Raw genomic sequence first — 20,025 nt, forward strand, 5'->3', positions numbered from 1 at the left:
AAGGCTTCATTCACTAGGGAAATGATGAGGAAGTGATGTCTCTCTCTGCCAACCTCCTTGGGACACTTACCAAACAGTCCAGGAGCCAGGAGGCTATACAAAGAGGCTTGAGACTGACCTCTGCCACGTATTAGCCCAGTTAGAAACCTAGTTACTAGCGCCCTTTTTCCTTTCTGCACCATTTCTGTACAAGGAGGTACGAGTAGATGAGAGGTTGCCTGAGAGAAAGTCTTCCTTTCTTTCTCTTACAGAGATGCTGGTTTTTCTAGTAACTTCCCTGCACTACACACACACACACACACACACACACACACACACACACCATTAGCCATGCTAGCTGGACAAATGGCACTCAGTTCTGGCTCAGTCTCCACTGGACTCCAGTGACAGGGGCAGAAACTGAAAGATGTAGGCGTGTAGACTTAAAAGGGTCCAAGCTGCTCATGAGTCGGATGGGGAGACTGAGGCTTAGGAAAAGAATGTGACTTTCTCAAGACCATAATAATATGTAGGAGAGATAGCTAGGCACCAGGCTATCCACCTATTATGGCGTTTCATTCTCAAAACGACTCTAGAAGTCCCAAATTATTAGTAAACCAGTTTCACACATGAGGAAGCTGAGACTTAAAAGAAGTCAGTCAGCTTGCCCACGATCAAGGTGGTTTATACCCATGAATGCCCCATTCCAAACCCATCGTCCGCTGGCTGGCCACTTCCCCCAGAAAGCCCTCCCATTACTTTTGCTTTGACTTATGGTTAGTGTATCCTTAAATATTTCGATAAGTCAAAAGTTGGCGAAGTCCCACCCTCTTTTACATGCACTGGTGGGGTGCTAGCTATTGAAGGAGATCCTGGGGAGAATGCTTTTGTAAAATAAAGAACCGTTTAGGAAAATAATCTGTCATTCCTTGATTTATCTCTTTGCTAAGCTGAGCTATTCACAAACCAGGTCCTTTTGAAGCAAGACACATCAGTCCTGCTCTGAGCAGATGGGCTCCCCGCTGTTCTGGACGCGATATGATGCTTTGAGGGCCTGCCATACTCACAGATGCCTGCTTCAGTGAAAGGCAGCTGCAGGTGCATAAGAGCCCAGAGGGTACGCTGAGACTCCCCTGTCCTGGCGAAGCTGATGGGACCAGAGATCCATGTCTGAGCAGAGACAGCCCCACATTAGCCTGTGGATGGTGGTGTGGCCTGTGTGAGGACCTGCCCGTTAGGACTTTAAATACTGGAGATGGGAAATTCTCTCACAGGGTGTTTGCACAGGAGATCCAAGAAGACTGTCAGAGTCAGATGAGCATATCTCATAAGGAACAGAGTGGAGCCAGGAACAGAAGCTATGAGGCAGCAGAAGCCATGGGCATACACAGATTAGGAGACAAAGAAAGGTCCAGAGACACTCACACAGATTCACGAGCTTAGCAGAGACACTTGAGGCAGAAACAGTGTGCTAATTCCTTTTACAGCCTAACAGTGGCGCTTTCTCCTTGAATCCCGTGACTGTCTTCTCGTCATCCCTGGCCCCTGGGTTCTCCAAATGTGATGCTTTTCACATCAGTGAAAAGCAAGCATTCAAAGGACACAAAGAGCAAGGTACAAATCCCAGCTTTAACGCAAAGCAGGTACATGATCTTGGGAAAGTTACCTGTGTTCTCCCAGCTCTGGTTGCCTCATCTGAAAAAAAAGGGCAATGAGAGGTACTGACCATACCAACATTTTTTTTTGAGGATTAAATGTGTAAATATTTATGGAGTGCTGATCATGGATGCTGGCCCATACAAGCTAGCTAATATTATTCCCATTGCAACTAAAAATAAATCCTCATCAGCTAACCCAAACAGTCTCTTCTTTGAAACCTGAACAAACTTAATAAAAGCACTCAGTGTCAGTCATTCATTGATTCATTCACTCATTCTATTTACCCATTCATTCCAGAAGTTATTTACTTGTTGTCTGCTCTGTGCCAGGCAGTGATCTAAATAACAAGCACATAGCACTGAACAAAACAGACAAAATACCTGGGGGAGACAGACAAGTAGATACACAGATATGTATACTGGGTCAAATGGTGACAAAGGCTAGAAGAAAAAGAGAAGAAGGGAAAGGAGACTAGAGTGTGGGTTATGTACATGTGATTGTCTGTACTGTGCTATTTCATACGGGGTGGTCAGGGACGACCTCAATGATGACATGACCTATGAAAAAGACCGGGAGGGACTAAGAGAACAAGTCATGCAGAAACCAGGAGAAAACACTGTTCAGGGGCAGGAATGCAAAGGCCCTGAGGTAGCTCTCTCAAGAACAAATCCTTCTATATAGTGAATAAAAAAATAATGCAGTGGAGTACAGGGGACATGGTCAATGGTATTGTAAGAGTGCTGTATGGTGACAGATGGTGGCTACACTTGTGGTGAGTGCAGCATAACATAGAGACTTGTCACATCACTACGTTGCAGACCTGAAAGTAATGTCACTTTGTGTGTGTCAGCTAGCTTTCAATTAAAAAAAATAAAAAATTGGGGCATCTGGGTGGCTGAGTCAGTTAAGCGGCCAGCTTCGGCTCAGGTCATGATCTCAGAGTCTGTGGGTTCGAGCCCCACGTCAGACTCTCTGCTGACAGCACGGAGCCTGGAGCCTGCTTTGCATTCTGTGGCGCCCTCGTCTCTCTCTGCCTCCCTCTCTCTCAAAAATAAATAAACATTAAAGATTTTTTTTAGGGGCATCTGGATGGCTCAGTCGGTTAAGCGTCCGACTTCAGCTCAGGTCACGATCTCGCGGTCCATGAGTTCGAGCCCCGCATCGGGCTCTGGGCTGATGGCTCAGAGCCTGGAGCCTGCTTCCTGTGATTCTGTGTCTCCCTCTCTCTCTGCCGCTCCCCCATTCATGCTCTGTCTCTCTCTGTGTCAAAAATAAATAAAAAAAACTTAAAAAAATAGCTGATGATTCAACTCAGTTTTTAAAGATTTTTTTAAAATAATAAAACTAAAAAATAAAAATACCAAAGACAGGCTACAAAAATTGTAAAGATAATCTCCCAATAACCAAGAAATACTGGAAAACAAAACAGGCCAAAAATTAAAAAAAAAAAAAAAAGTTACAATGCAACAACAGCATTCCCATCCTATGTTTGTGCAATGTGCTAGTTGACAAGAAGCATTCGCTTGCATAATTATGTGGCTCTCCCACATTCTTGTGAAAATTAGAACCTCCATTCTACCAACGTGACACCCAGGGCTTAGAACAGGGCTTCTCAATCTCGGCCCTACTGACGTTCTAAGCTGGGTAACCCTTTTACCGCGAGGAGCCATCCTGTGTCCTGTGCAGAGCAGAGCATTTACCGGCATCCCTGGCCTCTACCCACCAGATACCGGCAGCATCCTCTACCCTTTCCCCAGTCCATGACGAACAACAAGGTCTCCCGACATTATCAAATGTCCCCAGTAAGGAGGTGACAGCGACAAAATCACCTCGGGTCGAGAACCACTGGCCCAGAGAAACGACTAGTCCAAAATCGCAAAACCAGTGAGCAGATAAAGGTTAGATTCTGACCCAGAGCCCCTCGTTAGGGGAGACCATCACCTTTTCCACAGGATGCAGTTTCCAAAGCCAGCCTGTGTCTGTTAATACTGTCTGGGTGCCAGGAAGTGAAGGAGGGAGGCTGGGAAAGTATGTGATGAAGAGGGACAGTGGGGGGGCAGTCTGCTCCATGTAGCTGACGGCTGATCTCTACTCAAGTATGGAACCGTGGAGCCAAGGGAGGAAGATTACTTGCTTCCCATTCTTTTTTTTTTTAATGTTTTATTTATTTATGTATTTATTTATTTATTTACTTATTTATTCATTTATTTATGTATTTATTTTGAGAGAGAGAGAGAGAGAGACAGAGAGACAGAGAGACAGAGAGAGAGAGACAGAGCATGAGCAGGGGAGGGGCAGAAAAAAGAGGGAGACACAGGATCCAAAGCAGGTTCCAGGCTCTGAGCTGTCAGCACAGAGCCTGACGCGGGGCTCGAACTCACAAACCTTGAAATCACGACCTGACCCGAAGTCAGACACATAACTGACTGAGCCACCCAGGCACACCAGTCTCACTCCCCATTCTCATGTCATTGCTGGATGCCCGGAAGACTTAGTGTCTGAGAACATTTTAGAAACCAAACTCTTATCCTGCTGGGGATGTTGACCACCCAAAACAGAATGGCTCCTGGCCAAGTTACAAAGATACTTTTGTCTTCAGTATTCATTCCACAGATGAGGACCCAGGCAAAGAAAAGAGGAAACAACATGTTTCAAGTACCATAGATTTAAAACGCAGAGAAGAGAGAGCAGGCAGTAAATGTCCACCTTGGAAATGCCAAGGAGCAGTGAGCCCGTGGGCTGCGGGCATAAGGGCAGCCACATTTTTTTTTAATTTTTTTTTAACGTTTATTTATTTTTGAGACAGAGAGAGACAAAGCATGAACGGGGGAGGGTCAGAGAGAGGGAGACACAGAATCTGAAACAGGCTCCAGGCTCTGAGCTGTCAGCACAGAGCCCGACGCGGGGCTCGAACTCAGGGACCGTAAGATCAGGACCTGAGCCGAAGTCAGCCGCTTAACCGACTGAGCCACCCAGGCGCCCCAGGGCAGCCACATTTTAAGGGTCGCACAGGAGCCAGGTACTGGGTGGGGATTATCCATCCATGCAGGTCAGTGGCCTCTCTGTGCTCAGGGGGCAGCAATGCATCTGCCTGCACACCCATGGATATCCTTTCTCTAGGAGCCTGGAGCCTCGGAGAGGGGCCTCAAGACTCCCCTGCTTTCATAATCCTGCGTCTCTCCTGTCCCACCCCGGAGACGGTGGGGAGGAAGGTCCTGCCTGCCAGACATCTGAACCCCCTCAGACAGGAGACCCCCCTTGCTGAGCAATGGCTGAAGGAAAAGCTGGAAAGGCAAAGAACAACTGGCATTGGCACAGCCAACTCAGCATTGTGCTGTCCACCTGACTCTCCCCGGGGGAGAAAACAGCCCCTTGCAGCCAGGGATTCATTCCTTCGTTCCTCTCACACATAGACAGTCATCTCCCAGAATGTGTCAGGACCCAGGTCCACATCCAGGATTTGAAAGAAAAAATCATCCCTTCAGAACGTGTGGCAGTCACACTAAGGTGACACTGGCTGGAAGTTAGATGGCCTCTGGTAGGGCCACCACCACCCCTCCCCCACGTACACACTCCACAGAACTGGCTGTGCAACCTTAGATAAGCCCCTTCCGCTCTCTGAGCCTCCCTGTGCTGAATGCAGTGAGCATTTCTCACAGAAGCAATAATGGCATCTGTTTAGAATCAAACTCCTCCACTAAGTGTTTGACAATTGTGACCTGGTCTCATAGCCACAAGCATCCTGCAGAAGGCCATCCCATTTCAGAGGTGAGCACACCAAGTCCCTGAGGTGTGAGTGACTTTCTCCAGTTCTCACACCTTGTGAACTGCAGGCATGACGGGTCTGGCTTCTTAGCCACTTCCTACTCTGCTGTCTGACTTCTCAAAGGTCTCTTGGTGTCTGTTCCGCTGCGAGCCTCTGTCTGGCTGGAAGCACAAAACTCAAGGAGTTGGAGAGGGTGAAGAATGGCATCCGGACCTGCCACCAAAGTGGGGATCGCTGCTGTTAAGGAAGTGGGTCAGGCGGTGCCAGAGCTGGAGAGGGAGAACAGCCCTCCCGGATGAGGCACTACCACTCAGCCTCCGCCGTGGGCCAGAAGGCCTGGCGTTCCCAGAGTCTCCAGTGATCAAGTCTGCAACTCAACGGTGCCTGACGCATGGGCAGAAATGTGAATGTGACGCGAAATGTCCTGCCTTATGAAGATGGGCAACTTAACTGAAAAAATGTAAAACATACTCTGTATGCAAACAGAACAAAAGAAATACATCTGGAGACAGAATTCTACCCCAGAGATGCCAGAGCACAACCTCTATTCTCTGGTCTCCCCAGCATCCTTCCTTCTGAATGTCAACTCCACCTAAACCCCTCCTTTTCATCCTGACTCCCAATTGCTTAACACCTTTGCAGGAAACTAACTCCCCATTTTCCAATGGCTCCCCATCTCACTCACAGCAAAAGCCAACACCCTTACCTACCAGGCCTTACATGACCTTTTCTTTAGCACCTCTGTGACCCAATTTATTCTACTGCTCTCTTCCCCATACTGCTTCTTCCTATTCCTTGAATATTCCCAGCACACTGATGCCACCGGGCCTTTGCACTTGCCATTCATGTTGCCTGAAACGTTCCTTCCTCAAATATCCAACTGGGTTCTTCATCTACTACAGATTGGTCCTCAAGATGAGTGAGGCCTTCCTAATTCCTTTCCTTGTTTTAATTTTCCCTTGTTGCAAGGATCATGATTTGATATTATATATAATTATACATATGCATTTTATATATTTATGCTTATACAATGTATATTCATACATATTTATATTTTCTATTTAATTATATATTTTTACATAAATATATTTTTTCTTGTTCACTTATTTACAGTCTTTCCATACTTGAAAATAAACTTAGGGGCACCTGAGTGGCACAGTCAGTTGAGGGTCCAACTCTTGGTTTCAGCTCAGGTCATGAGCCCGCAATTTCATGAGTTCAAGCCCCACATTGGGCTCTGTGCTGGCAATGGGGAGACTGCTTGGGATTGTCTCTCTCCCTCTCTCTCTCTGCCCCTTCCCTGCTCACACTGTCTGTCTCTCCCAAAAAAAGTACGTAAACTTAATGGAAACAGAATTATATATATTTTATTCACTGCTTTATCTGTCGTGCCCTAAACTGTGCCTAACACAGTAGAGACCTAATTTAAGCTTGTTGAATTCATAAATAAAAAAATAGATGTACAAATGTTTCCTTATTTAACAAATGTTTACTGGGACTTTCTGACACGGGGGTGTTGAGCGAAACATGCATCAACAACTTTATAACAGTCAAATTATTTAACCCAGTAATTCCACTCCTGGGAATATACCCTGAGAAAATAATACAGAATAGTGAAAAATAATATTAAGCCCCAAATGTCTATTGCTAATGAACATAAAATAAAAAGGAAGCGACTAAAATGTTCACCAATAAATAAACTATGAGACAGTCAGAAGATGAAATGATGAGCAGTTTGAAATGCTCTGGCATAATATTTCAGAAAAATGTAAGAGACAAAATAATAGATTTTCAACTTTCAATATGCAAAAGAGGAGAAGAGAAACAAAAGGAAAACCCTGCCAACAGTTGTTGAGGCATTATGAAAAACGTCTAATTTAGGCTTTTTCAAAAGTTTTCTACAATGAGCCTAAAAACTTTGCTAAGTAGGAAATATTAAAAAAAACTGACCATAAGTGTGGATCAGGGTGGTAATTTATTGCATCCCAGGGGCGGATGAGCATACAGGAGGCAGAGGCAGGCTAGGATCCTGGAGGAGAGAGAGCCTCAGCTGCCTGGACTCTTGGTGACAGTCAGGCCCCCGCTGGGTGATGTCCAGCTATTACAATGGAGGCCTGTATGGGAGATACGGAGTCCCCTGACTGCTGGGAAATTGCTCCAGCTCTGATCAATCAGGGAGCAGTCTCTTCAGCCCCTGACATTTATCAAACCTCCTTCACCCACATCTGTCAGTGTGCGGTGGGGCTGCCTCTCCAGGGCACAGTCTAATCAAGTCAGAATGCCCAGAGTGTCCCTGGAGACAAGGGGGAGGGGGACTCTGCGGGAGAAGGGAGAAAAGGGGAGACAGGGAGATAGGGAAAGAATCATGAGGGAGGAGGGGAAGAGCAAATGTTCAGAGAACGCCCGTTTGTTTTGCTATCGTGGCAATTAATGCTGGGAAGTGACATTTTAAGGGGCTCTGGTGACAGCTTTGGTGACATTCCTGTTTGTGATTCCATGACAAATCTCTGTCTATATCTTATTTTAGAGAGCGTGGAGACAGCTCAGAGGACGGCTGTCTGGGGATGCCGAGCTCCAGTCTGCTGGAGGAGCGGCTCCCTCCTGCTTTGCCCAGCCTGTGCACTCCAGCACCAGGGCCAATGTCCACGACGGGGGGACTGACACATCAAAGCAGAAAAAGCTTTGGTGCAGAGTCAGAGTCCCGTCTTCCACAGTCTTATGCACTCCACTGCGTGGTAACATTAATTGGCGAGAACACGAAAGTTCTACCATCCTACAAGTGGCCAGCTGGGGTTAAAAGAAAAGGAAAAGAAGGGGCCCCTGAAGGTGGCTCAGTCAGTTAAGCGTCCGACTTTGACTCAGGTCGTGATCTCATGGTTTGTGAGTTTGAGCCCCGCATCGGGCTCTGTGCTGACAGCTCAGAGCCTGGAGCCTCTTCAGATTCTGTGTCTTTCTTTCTCTCTCTCTCTGCCCCTCTCCGGCTTGCACTCTGTCTGTCTGTCTATCTGTCTGTCTGTCTCTCTCTCTCAAATAAATAAATAAACATTAAAAAAAAAAAAGAAAACTTTTCAATTCTGAATACTTGCCAGGCTGCCCAGTTCTAAGGAACCTTTTTTTTTTTTCAAATACAGATCTTGCCCCACTTTGTTTTCTAAGAAGTCCAAATAAGAAAACAGAATGGAAACAAACTGAGTTCAAATTTTACAATCTGAGAATTAGAAAGAATTACTGTGTCTCATCTCCAATTGTGCCACAGTATTCTGAACCAAGAGCTACCCAGGCTTGAATACACCCAAAGAGGAGACATTCTTACGCCTAAGATGAAGAGGGGAGGGCAGTCTGGATGTAACAAGTTGTTTTGCCAAACAATAGTCAAGATGCTACAGAGATAAATACGGTGTGGCCAGACAGAGAGAGCTGTGAACTTGAACTCAAGAGATGTGGGTTTAAGGAGAGCTTCATCCCAAACTTACTCTTTGTCATGGGGGCACAGTAATTCAATTCCTCTGAGCTCTGTAAGGTTTTTGGCCTCTCAAAGGGTTCAGTAACACACAGAGTATCATATAATGTTTATGAAGCCATTCTATAAATGTTAAAGGACTATATAAAATAAAGCGGCTATTACTGTTTTAAACCCCTCTAAACTGTGAGCTTCTAGAAGAGAATGATTTCCCATCGTGCTTTGTCTCTTCTGCATTAAATTCAAGGTCTTGCACATAGTAGGTGTTCAGTAAACACCTGTTAAATAAGAGAATGAGGGGCACCTGGGTAGCTCAGTTGGTTAAGCATCCGACTCTTGATTTCGGCTCAGGTAATGATCTCATGGTTTGTGAGTTCGAGCCCCACCTTGGGCTCTGAGCTGATAGCACAAAGTCTGCTTGGGGTTCTGTCTCCCTCTCTCTCTGCCCCTCCCCGCTTGCTCTCTATCTCTCTCTCAAAATAAATAAAAAGAAACTTAAAAAACTTGCTTAAAAAAATAAAATCAAATGAGTAAATGAAGGAACGACTGAGTAGTGAAGGAAGTATATCCACCCTCCCAAAAAAAGATGCAGGGATTAAAGCGTCAGCCCCCTTTCCCTCTAGGACAGGTGATATAAGTGTAAAGAAGACAGAAAGTGCACCAAACAGCCTCTGGGGCATTTTGCAACTCAGACTCCAAAAGGAACTTTCAACAAGGAGAGGGGAGAGCCAGTCGGTAACACGAAGCCAGGGCAGATTGGTGTAAGAAAGTCATATCCAACATTTTCTTTTTACACTAAAGAAACTATCTTTCAAAAATAATCTTGGGGCGCCTGGGTGGCTCAGTCGGTTAAGCGTCCGACTTCAGCTCAGGTCACCATCTCGCGGTCTGTGAGTTCGAGCCCCGCATCGGGCTCTGGGCTGATGGCTCAGAGCCTGGAGCCTGCTTCTGATTCTGTGTCTCCCTCTCTCTCTGCTCCTCCCCTGTTCATTCTCTGTCTCTCTCTGTCTCAAAAATAAATAAAACGTTAAAAAAAATAATCTTATGTGGAACCACAATGTATGAACCAGTTAAAAGCAGTTCAGCTCTGGTGAAAGCCATTCTGCCCATCCCACTTTCCTCTGCGCCCCAGGGAGCCTGGCAGCACCCTCAAAGCCCTGCCAAATGGGAGCTGTTGTTAGGGAGTGAGTTTCCTCATGCTCTTGGACAACCTCCCTCTGAGCCTCCAAGAACCTGGGAAGAGGAAGGTGTTGAGCTGTGGCTTAAAGGATGGGTGGTTTTTCTCAGGGAGTGAACACAGCAGGAGAACTTTCTGGGAGCTGGGGGATGGATGGAAGAGAGAGTGTCCCCTAAGGAAAGAATATACAGAACATACAGAGCAGCCTTTGGAAGGAATGGCCACATAGTTTCAAGAGAGAGTATAAAGATGATGGGACCCCTGGCCATCATGTTGGGTAAAGACACCAATGGGTTGGCCACAGGGACAACAGACATAAAGTCCTCACGTGGGCCAGGACCCTCTCATGTACCATCCCTAGTTCCTCTACCCAAACCTCACCTGGAGTACCTTGAATTATCCTCCTCCTTCAGATCTCCAGGCAAAAAGCACCTGCAGGAAGCGATCAGAGATCCAGCAACCAGGGACCGGTGCCCCTGGGGATCCTGATATAATATACCCTCTCTAAGGTTTAGGAGATCTTTGAACTTCAGGTCAAGACCCACTCGTCAACTGTGAAACCAATTCAGTGGTCCATACCAGCATTAAAAAGATGACATAAAAAGAACAGAAAATATCAGAGCATGCCACACGTAATAAAGATAAGTATGCTTTTGCAAAAGTTATTTTAGAGATACACACACACACACACACACACACACACACACTTCTACCCATACATGTGGGGCCTCAGTGCAAAATCTATTTCTCGCTGTGGCTGGTGTTCAATATTTTTGATAAACACAGCTACAAGGGACTTGGCTTGCTAGCAGCTAAGCCCATGTCTTACTCTCCTGCTCAAATAAATGAACAGGATTAATGTGTGTGGTATAGTGTTCAGAGCCTACTGGGGTTTGCTGGGTTCAAATTCTGGCTCTGCTACTTTTAGCTTGCATAACTGAGACGATCTCCAAATTTTGATAAGAGTAATTTCTTCCTTATGAAAGGGGTGGGAAGAGTCAACAAATCCTTGATTTAAAATCACTCAACAAGGCTGGTCCAGGTCAGAAAAAGATTAGTAAGGAGCCCACGCAAGTTACCAGCCTGTGGAAACACACTAAGATAGCCATCTCTCCATCCACTCATTTACCCATTCCTCCATCTACCTGATGCAACACGTATTGTATGCCAGATACTTCATGAGGCACAGAATAACCCAAACATATCTGGTACACAACTTCATGGAACCCTGAATCCAGTGGGAAAATTAAAGCAATTAATTAAAACACCCAAATAATTTAAATATTACTATTATAGAAACAAAAAGGGGAGTTGATAGAAGGCAAAAGAAGAGAGCTCACATAGAGAAAAGAGCTTTGTCTGATGAGGTGAGACTAAGCCAACGCCAGAATGGCGAGAAGGAGTCAGCCATGATAGACTGGGGAAGGAAAGACTGGGATTCTCCCAGGCAAACATAATCATGGCAATGCAAAGGACCTGTGGTGCAAGAAGGTCAGGAAAACTGAAGAGCAGAGAGGAGGCCATTGGCTGGAGTATGGAAGCTGAGGTCAATAGCAGTGAGAGCTCAGGAAAAACTTTCAGCATGAAAGGCTGTGACCAGAAGGATCATAACAGAGCCGCCGCTGTGTAAAGAATGGCTGAGGGTAGGAAAGGGAAGTTAAGATGTGGGCAGGAGTGAAGCTGAGGGTTTGAACATCAAGGCATTTGAATGAGGTGCTGAGTACAAAGAGCTCTGAAATTTTAGAAAGCACTACACAACAATGACATTTACATGGCATTTGCCTGGGGGCATAAGAGGGTAAGTTAATAAACAGCTTTCCAGTTCTCTGTCACCCTAGAGTGCTCTATTGACAACAAATACGAGTCCCCTGTACCCTTGGGAGCCTCTCAAAACACTAAAAAATAGGATCTCTCTGTTGCAAAGTCCCTGCTAGAAGCCAATCCAGAAGTCCAGATTTACTCTGTAGCAGCTTCCTGCCTCCAAGAACAGATGTTAATTATATATTTTTGTTCCCTGATTTGTGGACGAAGCAAGTTCATGGTTGCTATGCTTTAGCCGTCCCTGGGATTGCAACAGCTTAGTGCCTTTCAAGACCATGAAACTCAGCGTGGGAGGTGTATCCATACCCCTGCTCTGCCCCTCTCGAGACAGTTCTTGCTGGAATTTTAACCTGGCTCAGTCATTCCTGCTGTGTGACGTTGGACGGGCTACTCAGGCCCTCTTCGCCTTAATCTCCTGCTCTGTAGGATGGGAGCAACATTAGTACACAACTCACAGGGTTACTGGTGAAAATGGCATAATTCAAGGAAAGTTCTCAAAACAGAGGTTATATAGCTAAGTAAAGGTCTCTGTTTCTATTTCCTTCTCTCTCCTTCCTTCCCTTCCTTCCATTAGAAACAGTATGCATTCTTTTTCCGCAATAATAAAACCAAATTAAGAAAACCCAATACCCATTCAGCCATCCCCTACCCTATCCCTTGATAAGGTGATAAATATGTTACCTTAATTTCCTTGAGCTTTCATGCATAATATTCAGGGAAGGGAAACATAAATTTCAGGATGGATAAGGAGAACTGGAATTGAAATCTATCAAGTTTCTGTTGTGTACCAAACACAGTGCTAAGCATTCACATACTGACGTGATTAAATCCGCAGCAATGTGCTAAGGTGTATCAGCAATGATATGCAAAATTCCTGAGCATTTCTAAGGCAGAGGCACCAACTAGCAAGACAGGGCACCCGCCATCACACCGGGGAGGTACCCTAAAGCCACCCCTGTTCCTGGATGGTGGGAGCTTCAGGAGGATTCTTGGAGGGGGGCTGGCATGGCCAGGAAGCAGAAGGGCGAGGGGGGGCGGTGCTCAGAACAGGGAGCTACTTACCAACTGTCACAGAAGTTCAATATGTAACAAAGGGTGTGGCCACACGGGCATGTACCAGCTGAATGTCAGACCTGCTCAGGACACCGCTTTTGGGGTCTGGAAACCCAAGCAGCGGCCCCTTGGTAATGAAACTTCCTCCCTCTGCTCTCCAGAGTGTCCTCTCTATTCTCTACAAGTCCAAGCTGAAAAGCAGGCTAACAGCGCTTGAGAATAGTGAAGGAGTTTGAATTTATAGGCAAATGCTAAGCAGCAAACATGCAGCTGGGATCAGCCTTTGGCAGTATGATTTCAAAAGGGCTATGGGATTACTTTTGTCTGGGTTGCCCAGCCTCTGAATAGTTGTCCACTCTGGACAAAGCCCGTGGCTGCTCCCCGGTCACTTCATGAAAGACAGCGCCTCACAGTTCTCTCCCAAGGGCCGCCTGAGGCAAAGAGAGCTCACCTGTCTGAGCTGCTGTTAGATCTTCTACAACCTGCCAGGGGAGCCATCCCTCTCCTGTCCAGACAAGGAGGAGCAGGTGCTCAGGGACCACAGTGTTGCAAGAACAGCCCCGAGCAGCCCCCTCCTGACAGGCAGGGCGACCAGCAACCTGGGTGCAGTCAGGAAAAGTGTGCCCTTCACTTCCATCTTGCCTAGATTTCTTCCTCGCCCACCCTTAATGGATGGAAGGGTGGCTGGATACAGTGATGAAGGGGCTGTGTGGTATTTCGAACTGTACTTTGTTTTAAAGCCTAGGCAGTGTTTGAAAAAAAAATTCTTTTAATTGTTTAAAACAAGGGGCACCTGGGTGGCTCAGTCGGTTAAGCGTCCGACTTCGGCTCAGGTCATGATCTCACGGTGCGTGGGTCGGAGCCCCGCGTCGGGCTCTGTGCTGACAGCTCAGAGCCTGGAGCCTGCTTTGGATTCTGTGTCTCCCGCTCTCTCTGCCCCTCCCCCACTCACACTCACTCTCTCTCCCTCTCTCTCAAAAATAAACATTAAAAAAATCAATTGTTTGGGCTCCTGGGTGGCTCCGTCGGTCGAGCGTCCCACTTCGGCTCAGGTCATGATCTCGTGGTTTGTGAGTTCAAGCCCCGCGTCGGGCTCTGTGCTGACAGCTCAGAGCCTGGAGCCTGCTTTGGATTCTGTGTTTCCCCCTCTCTCTACCCCTTCGCCGCTCACACTTGCTGGCTCTCTCAAAAATAAACATTAAAAAAATTAATTATTTTAAAAAATAACGTGGATCAGACAAAAACAGGTGAGGCGAAGGCATGGCCTTCCAGGTGGCGAAGAGTTTTGTCCAAGGCCATTTCACCAGTGAACTGAGGAGTGGGGTTTAATTTAATTAGCTCATCTCCACTTCCTGGAGGCAGGGGGAAGGGAATGTCAGTAAACGAACAGTTCAGAGACAGGAGTGACCATGGAGGACAAGGGAAATACCCCAGGCTAGAACATATAAGGAGACTGGGGATGAATACTGGGCCTGGGTTAAGGACACTCTGGAAGCCTGGCTAAGAGCAGGGGCCTGAGGTCTACAAACACAGCTCTCGGGGATTCAACCTCTACCACGTGCCAGGCCCTGGGGTAGGTATTTTGCACACGTTTTATTTTTATATTGAATCCTTCCGGAACCCTTCCATGAGGAAACTGAGATTCGGAGGGCTGAATTCCTATTTTTCCAAAGTCACCCAGTAAATAAGTCACCCAGGTCCAGGTGACACCAAACCCTGTGTTCTCCCCTATTGTCTCACTCTCCCCTCTCTGCAGGGTTCTAGGCTTGACAAAATGTCTCCTTGCAAGACACCCTTAATGTCCTTATCAGTCCACTGAGCACAACAGAAGACGGGTCCAAGAGGAAGGACCCTGGAAGGCGAGAATAAGGATGTGGAGCTCAGAGATCCGGCGCTGGCCCAAGCAGCGAGGGCTCCCCTCAATTCACCAAAAGCAGTGGGTCGGTGTCAGAACAGGGGTCTCCAGGCCAAGCCTTTAACAGCATCACAGAGACAATGAGGAGGAAAGAGCAGAATGGTTCGCTTGCAGCATTTATAGGAAAAGAGCCAAATCCCATCTATAAACAAACTGGTGCCATAGACACTTACTAAAGACAGAACACATTCTATGCTCATGTCTAAATAATCAATTGTCTTCCAACTTCTGGGAAATGTGTCTTTGCAACAGCATATATCAAAAAGGGTGAGAGGTTTCAGTCACCAAAAAATCTCAGTATGACCCAGCAATAGTGGAGGAAAACAAATGTGATCTCATCAACAGAAGCATACCAGCTGGCAAGAGGGAGGTGACAGTCCCATTTGGCTTGGCACAGGAGTATTCCCACCTTGAGGAAGAGGTCTGTTAGTTCTGGTGCTACATTCTAGGACACGAAAAGTCAGACTCTCCACCTAGAGGACAGTGACCAGGATGCTGAAACGTCTGAAACTATGTCATATGAGATTGGCTGAAGAAACTGGGATTATTCAGATTGATTTCCAGAAGTTACAGAGCTCCTTTTTTTTCTGCAGTCAAATTTCCCAAGAGCTGCCTTAAAGAAGGAAATCAGATTCATTTTCTTTGTGGACGTGAAAGCCCAGAGAAAAGAGATTTCAATTCAATGTAAGGAAAAAACTTTCTAATAGTAGTGTGTGAAAATGAGGAGACTTCCCACCAGAGTAGTGAGAAGGCCATCAAGGGAAGTAATCAAGAGACGATGGAGAGATATTGAACTAGGTAACTTCTGATGCTCCTCAAAACTCAATTCCAAGAACACGGACTCTTTTTTTGTTTTCTTTCTTTCTCCCATCACTGCTAAAGAACTAGAGAAGACAAAGTCTGATGACTGCCCATGAATCCAAAGTGGCTCAGCCCTGAAGACACCACCTGTGTCCCCAACCGCCCAGCTCCTGTGCCTCTTCCCAGCTCCCCAGAACGTCCCCTGGAAGGTGGGATACAACAAGGAGGACTCACCTTTCTTCTCAAAGTCCCCCTTCTCTTCTCCCGGCCGGCCCAGACTGTCCAGGGTGTGCGTCACCTGGCTGCCAAACTCATCCTCGCGGGAGACGTGGTTGGCCCGGCGGGGTAGGTCCTCCTCCTCCTCATAGTCATAGTCATCTAGGATGGGGGTCTCCCGGATGGGCACTCCAATGACAGAATTGTGAGCCTGTAGCCGAGAGGAGCGGAAGCTTTCCCGGGCCTGGGGTCCCAGCAGCACTGATGGGATGTAGTGAATCTCGTGAGTGGCTTCCGTGCTGGCGCTCTTCTGGGGGATGCGGCGACGTTTCTGCCAGCGCCGCTGGGCATACAGCGCCACAGTGAACACCAGCAGCAGGAGCAGCAGTGCGATGAGGCCGCCCTGGAGCAGAAGAGCAGAAGGACAAGAAAATGGGCCAGTGCTCTTTGGGCTACGGGGCCAGCGGGGTCTCCCTGTCCACCAGACTCAGTGCAGATCCCTGGGCGTGGTTCCTAAAGCCGCAGGAACCCCTAGCCGCTGCTTGAAAGCCAGAGAGATGTCACTTCCAAACTTGGCTTTCTCGCCAACAAGCTGTGTGACCTTGGGCAAACCGCTTGACTTCTCTGAACCTTGCTTTTCACATCTAGGAGGATGAGTAAGAATCCCTGCCTTTCCTTCTTCATCAGGTTGCCACGGGGAGCAAATGAGATAGATAATGGTCATGTCAGAGCAAGCAGATGACTAAACGCGGAGAAGAGTCAAGGCTATGGCTTCACACAGGTGAGTAGCTGAACCTCGACTCTGCCTCCCATCAGCTGAGTGACCCCAGGACATTTGCTCACGTTCTCTCAGCTTTGCTTCCTTATCTCTAGAATGAGTCCACTTAGGGATCAAGACAATAGTACCCTTTCTTCCAACCTGCTACAAATATGAGACAACATTATTAAATCAAACATAATTCTGCATGGTCTGTACTTCTTTCTAATACGTGATTCCCAGTAGGGGGCCTGGGACAAAATAGGCACCTCATAAATATCTGTTGAATGAATAAATGAAAAAAAAAACACACCTTTCTAGGTCTCCTTTAATCAGAGCATTAAGGCAAACTGAAGCTTATTTTTCTTTAATACATCCAACTAGCAAATATTCCAGAGTCTGCGTACCAAACCTTGCCCTGGAACAGGTTACGATGTTTATAGACATATCTTACATGATTCACAAGACTCACAAAATACCCTGTTCTGTGAGTTCCTTAAGAGCAGGGTTACTCACAAGCATGTCTGTGTCCCCGATGGCACCTGCCAAGAACTGGAGGGGACAGTGGGCATTCTATTCACTCCACTGTATTCACCGTGTGCCAGGAACATCTGCAATGGATGGAGTAGCTCCCTCAGTTACCCTGCTTTTCTTCCTTACATACTGTGCTTTGTGTCTGGGGGGCTACAGGTCCCTGTGTCGAATCCCTGGGGGTAATTCATGGGGTTGGGAAGGATCATCCTCACTGTTTGGGAGAGGGAGGGGAGAAATCCAGAGACTTGGAAACTCATGGTGAACAGTAGAGCAAAAGCTGAGCCTCATTTTTGGCTGTGTTTGGTTTCATTTTTTTTGTTTTAGCTCTAAAGCCTACATCCTTCCAACCACACCCATGTGGTTGATTGCTCTTCCTTGACTATGATCTCACTGAAGGCAAGGATGATTTCTGACAATTATTTGTATAATATCTAACAAAGACGACAGATGTTAATGCTAAATACATTATTGGTGGGGGGCGGGGCATGACTGCCGTTAAGCATACCCAGTTAAGCCAAGAAGGATACTATTCACTAAAAGCATTAGGCTAGTCTCCTGCCTGCACGGGAACGTTATCGTGTTCTTTTTGCAAGGACCTCGGTTCAGTAAGCTGGAATTCATCACCTCCATGGAAGGGAAAAGTGGGTGGGAACGCAGGCTAAGAAGTGGCCAGGCATGTAGGTACAGCTGAGCTACTATGGAATGCTCAGGGAGCATTCTCTGGGCGTCAGAACTTACGCACAAGCACACAAACCAAATAACCCTATTGTATTTATGTGTATGTGTGTATGTATGTACGTACATATATGCACATATGTACGTTTATAAAATGGGTGCATATGCATGGGTTCATCACATTTGCAACCCCCCCCCCAAGTAAACATAGATCCTTTTTCCCTCCGTAGAACATACAACAGTGATTGCTCTGTGTCTAGAAGACTCCTTTGACAGGGTATTACTTGTCAGTTTTTCCATTACAGATAAGAGAGGGAGGAGACAAAGGAAGGTGGGGGAGGGGGAAAATGAAGGAAAGAGGTAAGAGCAACAGGCAGTGAAAAGAGAGAGGAGGCAGAAAGAACACTTGATGAAATAATAGCAGGCCCTCTCCTTATTGCTTTTCCTTCTTGTTCTTTGATCTTCAACACAATCTAATGTGATCGGGATTATAGCGTCTGTTCTATAGATGAAATGAGGAAAAGGTGGTTCAGAAAGGTTAAAGAACCTGCTTGAAGTCACACAGCTTTTGATCCTAGGTCCACCTGGGTACAAAGAGCCAGGACGTGATAAAGCAGGGATCTGAACCCAGGTCTTCATTGCAGAGCCACTGGCTATTTGACTGCATAGTGGTTCTCACTGACCAAAGGGAGGGGAGGAGAAATCGGGAACAATGGAGAGGGTGCACAAAGAGAGAGCAGATTCTGAGAAGGGAAAAGGAAAACACGATCTTCAAATCCAGGAGTCGATGGGCACGTCTTGAGGCTGCCTCTTCAGTAAAGCTTTTCACTTTTGTCAATTACGACCTTGGGGAAATCTCTTTGCCTATCTTCTATTTACCTCTGGGCATTTCACTGGCTTTGAGGGTCAGGCCCCTGCCAGTGCGGGCCCTTCATCCACAGCCCCTTCCACCCACCCCGTTTATGAGACTTCGACCCTGTGGTCAGATCCCAGATCCCTGGGAAAGATAAGGCCTAACCAACTGTCCACCTACAACCACTACCGCCCGTCCCTGCCTCCACTGCATCTAAACCACCCTCCCAGGTCACCCCCTGCAGCCCTGGATCAGCTCCTAAATCTAAATCCACACCAGGAGCTCCTGGAAGGCAGGAAGGCACACACTTTGTCTCTAAAACCCTCCAGCATCGTTGGCCATAGTGGCTAAGAGCTGGCCTCAGAGGGACAGTTTTAGTCCAGATTCTACTACTTTGAGGCTATGTCCTTGACTAGGTCACTTTCCCTTTCAGAGCCTTGGCTTCGTGACTGCTTAAACAAGGGCAGTGTCACAGTGTCAGCTCATTGGGTCATCGTGAGGCTAACTAAGATGTGTGTATGTAGTGCTGTGGGGAGGGTGCATGGCAGCTGCTCACAGACTAAGGTTAGCTGCTGCTGCTGTCAACAGCATTCAGCCAGGGTAGATTTAACGTAAATGAATAAATTAAGGAGGAGTGAATAAACAGCTTGACCTTCTGCACCTGAATGCCTATTCTGCAATATTTGCCTGGAGGCCCCCAAATCCTTCTTAATCTGGACCAAACACTTTGCACGTGCTCTGGCATTCACCTTGGCACAAATGTGCATGCTAGGCATCTTTGTCCTACATCAGGTAAGGAAACTGAGGCACAGAGCCAGGAGGTCCATTATGCAAGGTAGTGCAACTGAGATTCAAACTAACCTCAACATGGCGACATGGTTCTGCTTGGAGTGAGAAGGGACAGGGGCATCGAAGGCCTGATTAGCCCCTGCCCAGCCTCACATATGCCTCCTCAAATTACCTAGGCAATTCCAGGTATAGGTTTCCCAGCACAGGAAACTTCTGCAAGGTCGTACAGAGGAATACCACCCATCTCCCTTGCCCCACGTTGATGGGGGCTGAGCTCGAAAGTACCTTTAGCCTAATGATCCAGCGATTCTTTAACCCCTGGCCTTGCCATATGATACGATCCCAGGCCAGCAGCTCTGGTTCTCCCTGGGTACCCGGACCTCAGCGTCCTCCAGCCTCAGCTGAGCCACCAACCATGTGGCTTCTGTTACAGATCAGATTTTCACTGTGAACGTTTGGCCAAAAGAGAATCTCAGTATTCAAGGGTTTACTGTACCACTGACCTAGTGAAACAAACATCCCCATGCCGGGCTCCTGAAAGGCTGAGGGGACCCCCGCCTCAAACATAGG

At 47.0% G+C, this 20,025-nt stretch overlaps 1 protein-coding gene across 3 annotated transcripts in view; it reads right to left on the reverse strand.

The window, feature by feature from the left end:
* The window catches only part of ASTN2 (astrotactin 2), an 882,294-nt gene that overhangs the window by 663,295 nt on the left and 198,974 nt on the right, over positions 1 to 20,025 (reverse strand). For all 3 annotated transcript variants that reach the window (XM_043565814.1, XM_043565813.1, XM_043565812.1), the window contains exon 3: positions 15,866 to 16,250. In XM_043565814.1, coding sequence (XP_043421749.1) covers positions 15,866 to 16,250 — 385 coding nt within the window. The remainder of the gene's footprint in view (positions 1 to 15,865; positions 16,251 to 20,025) is intronic.

This window comes from Prionailurus bengalensis, chromosome D4, assembly GCF_016509475.1.
Source record: "Prionailurus bengalensis isolate Pbe53 chromosome D4, Fcat_Pben_1.1_paternal_pri, whole genome shotgun sequence".
Classification (NCBI taxonomy): domain Eukaryota; kingdom Metazoa; phylum Chordata; class Mammalia; order Carnivora; family Felidae; genus Prionailurus; species Prionailurus bengalensis.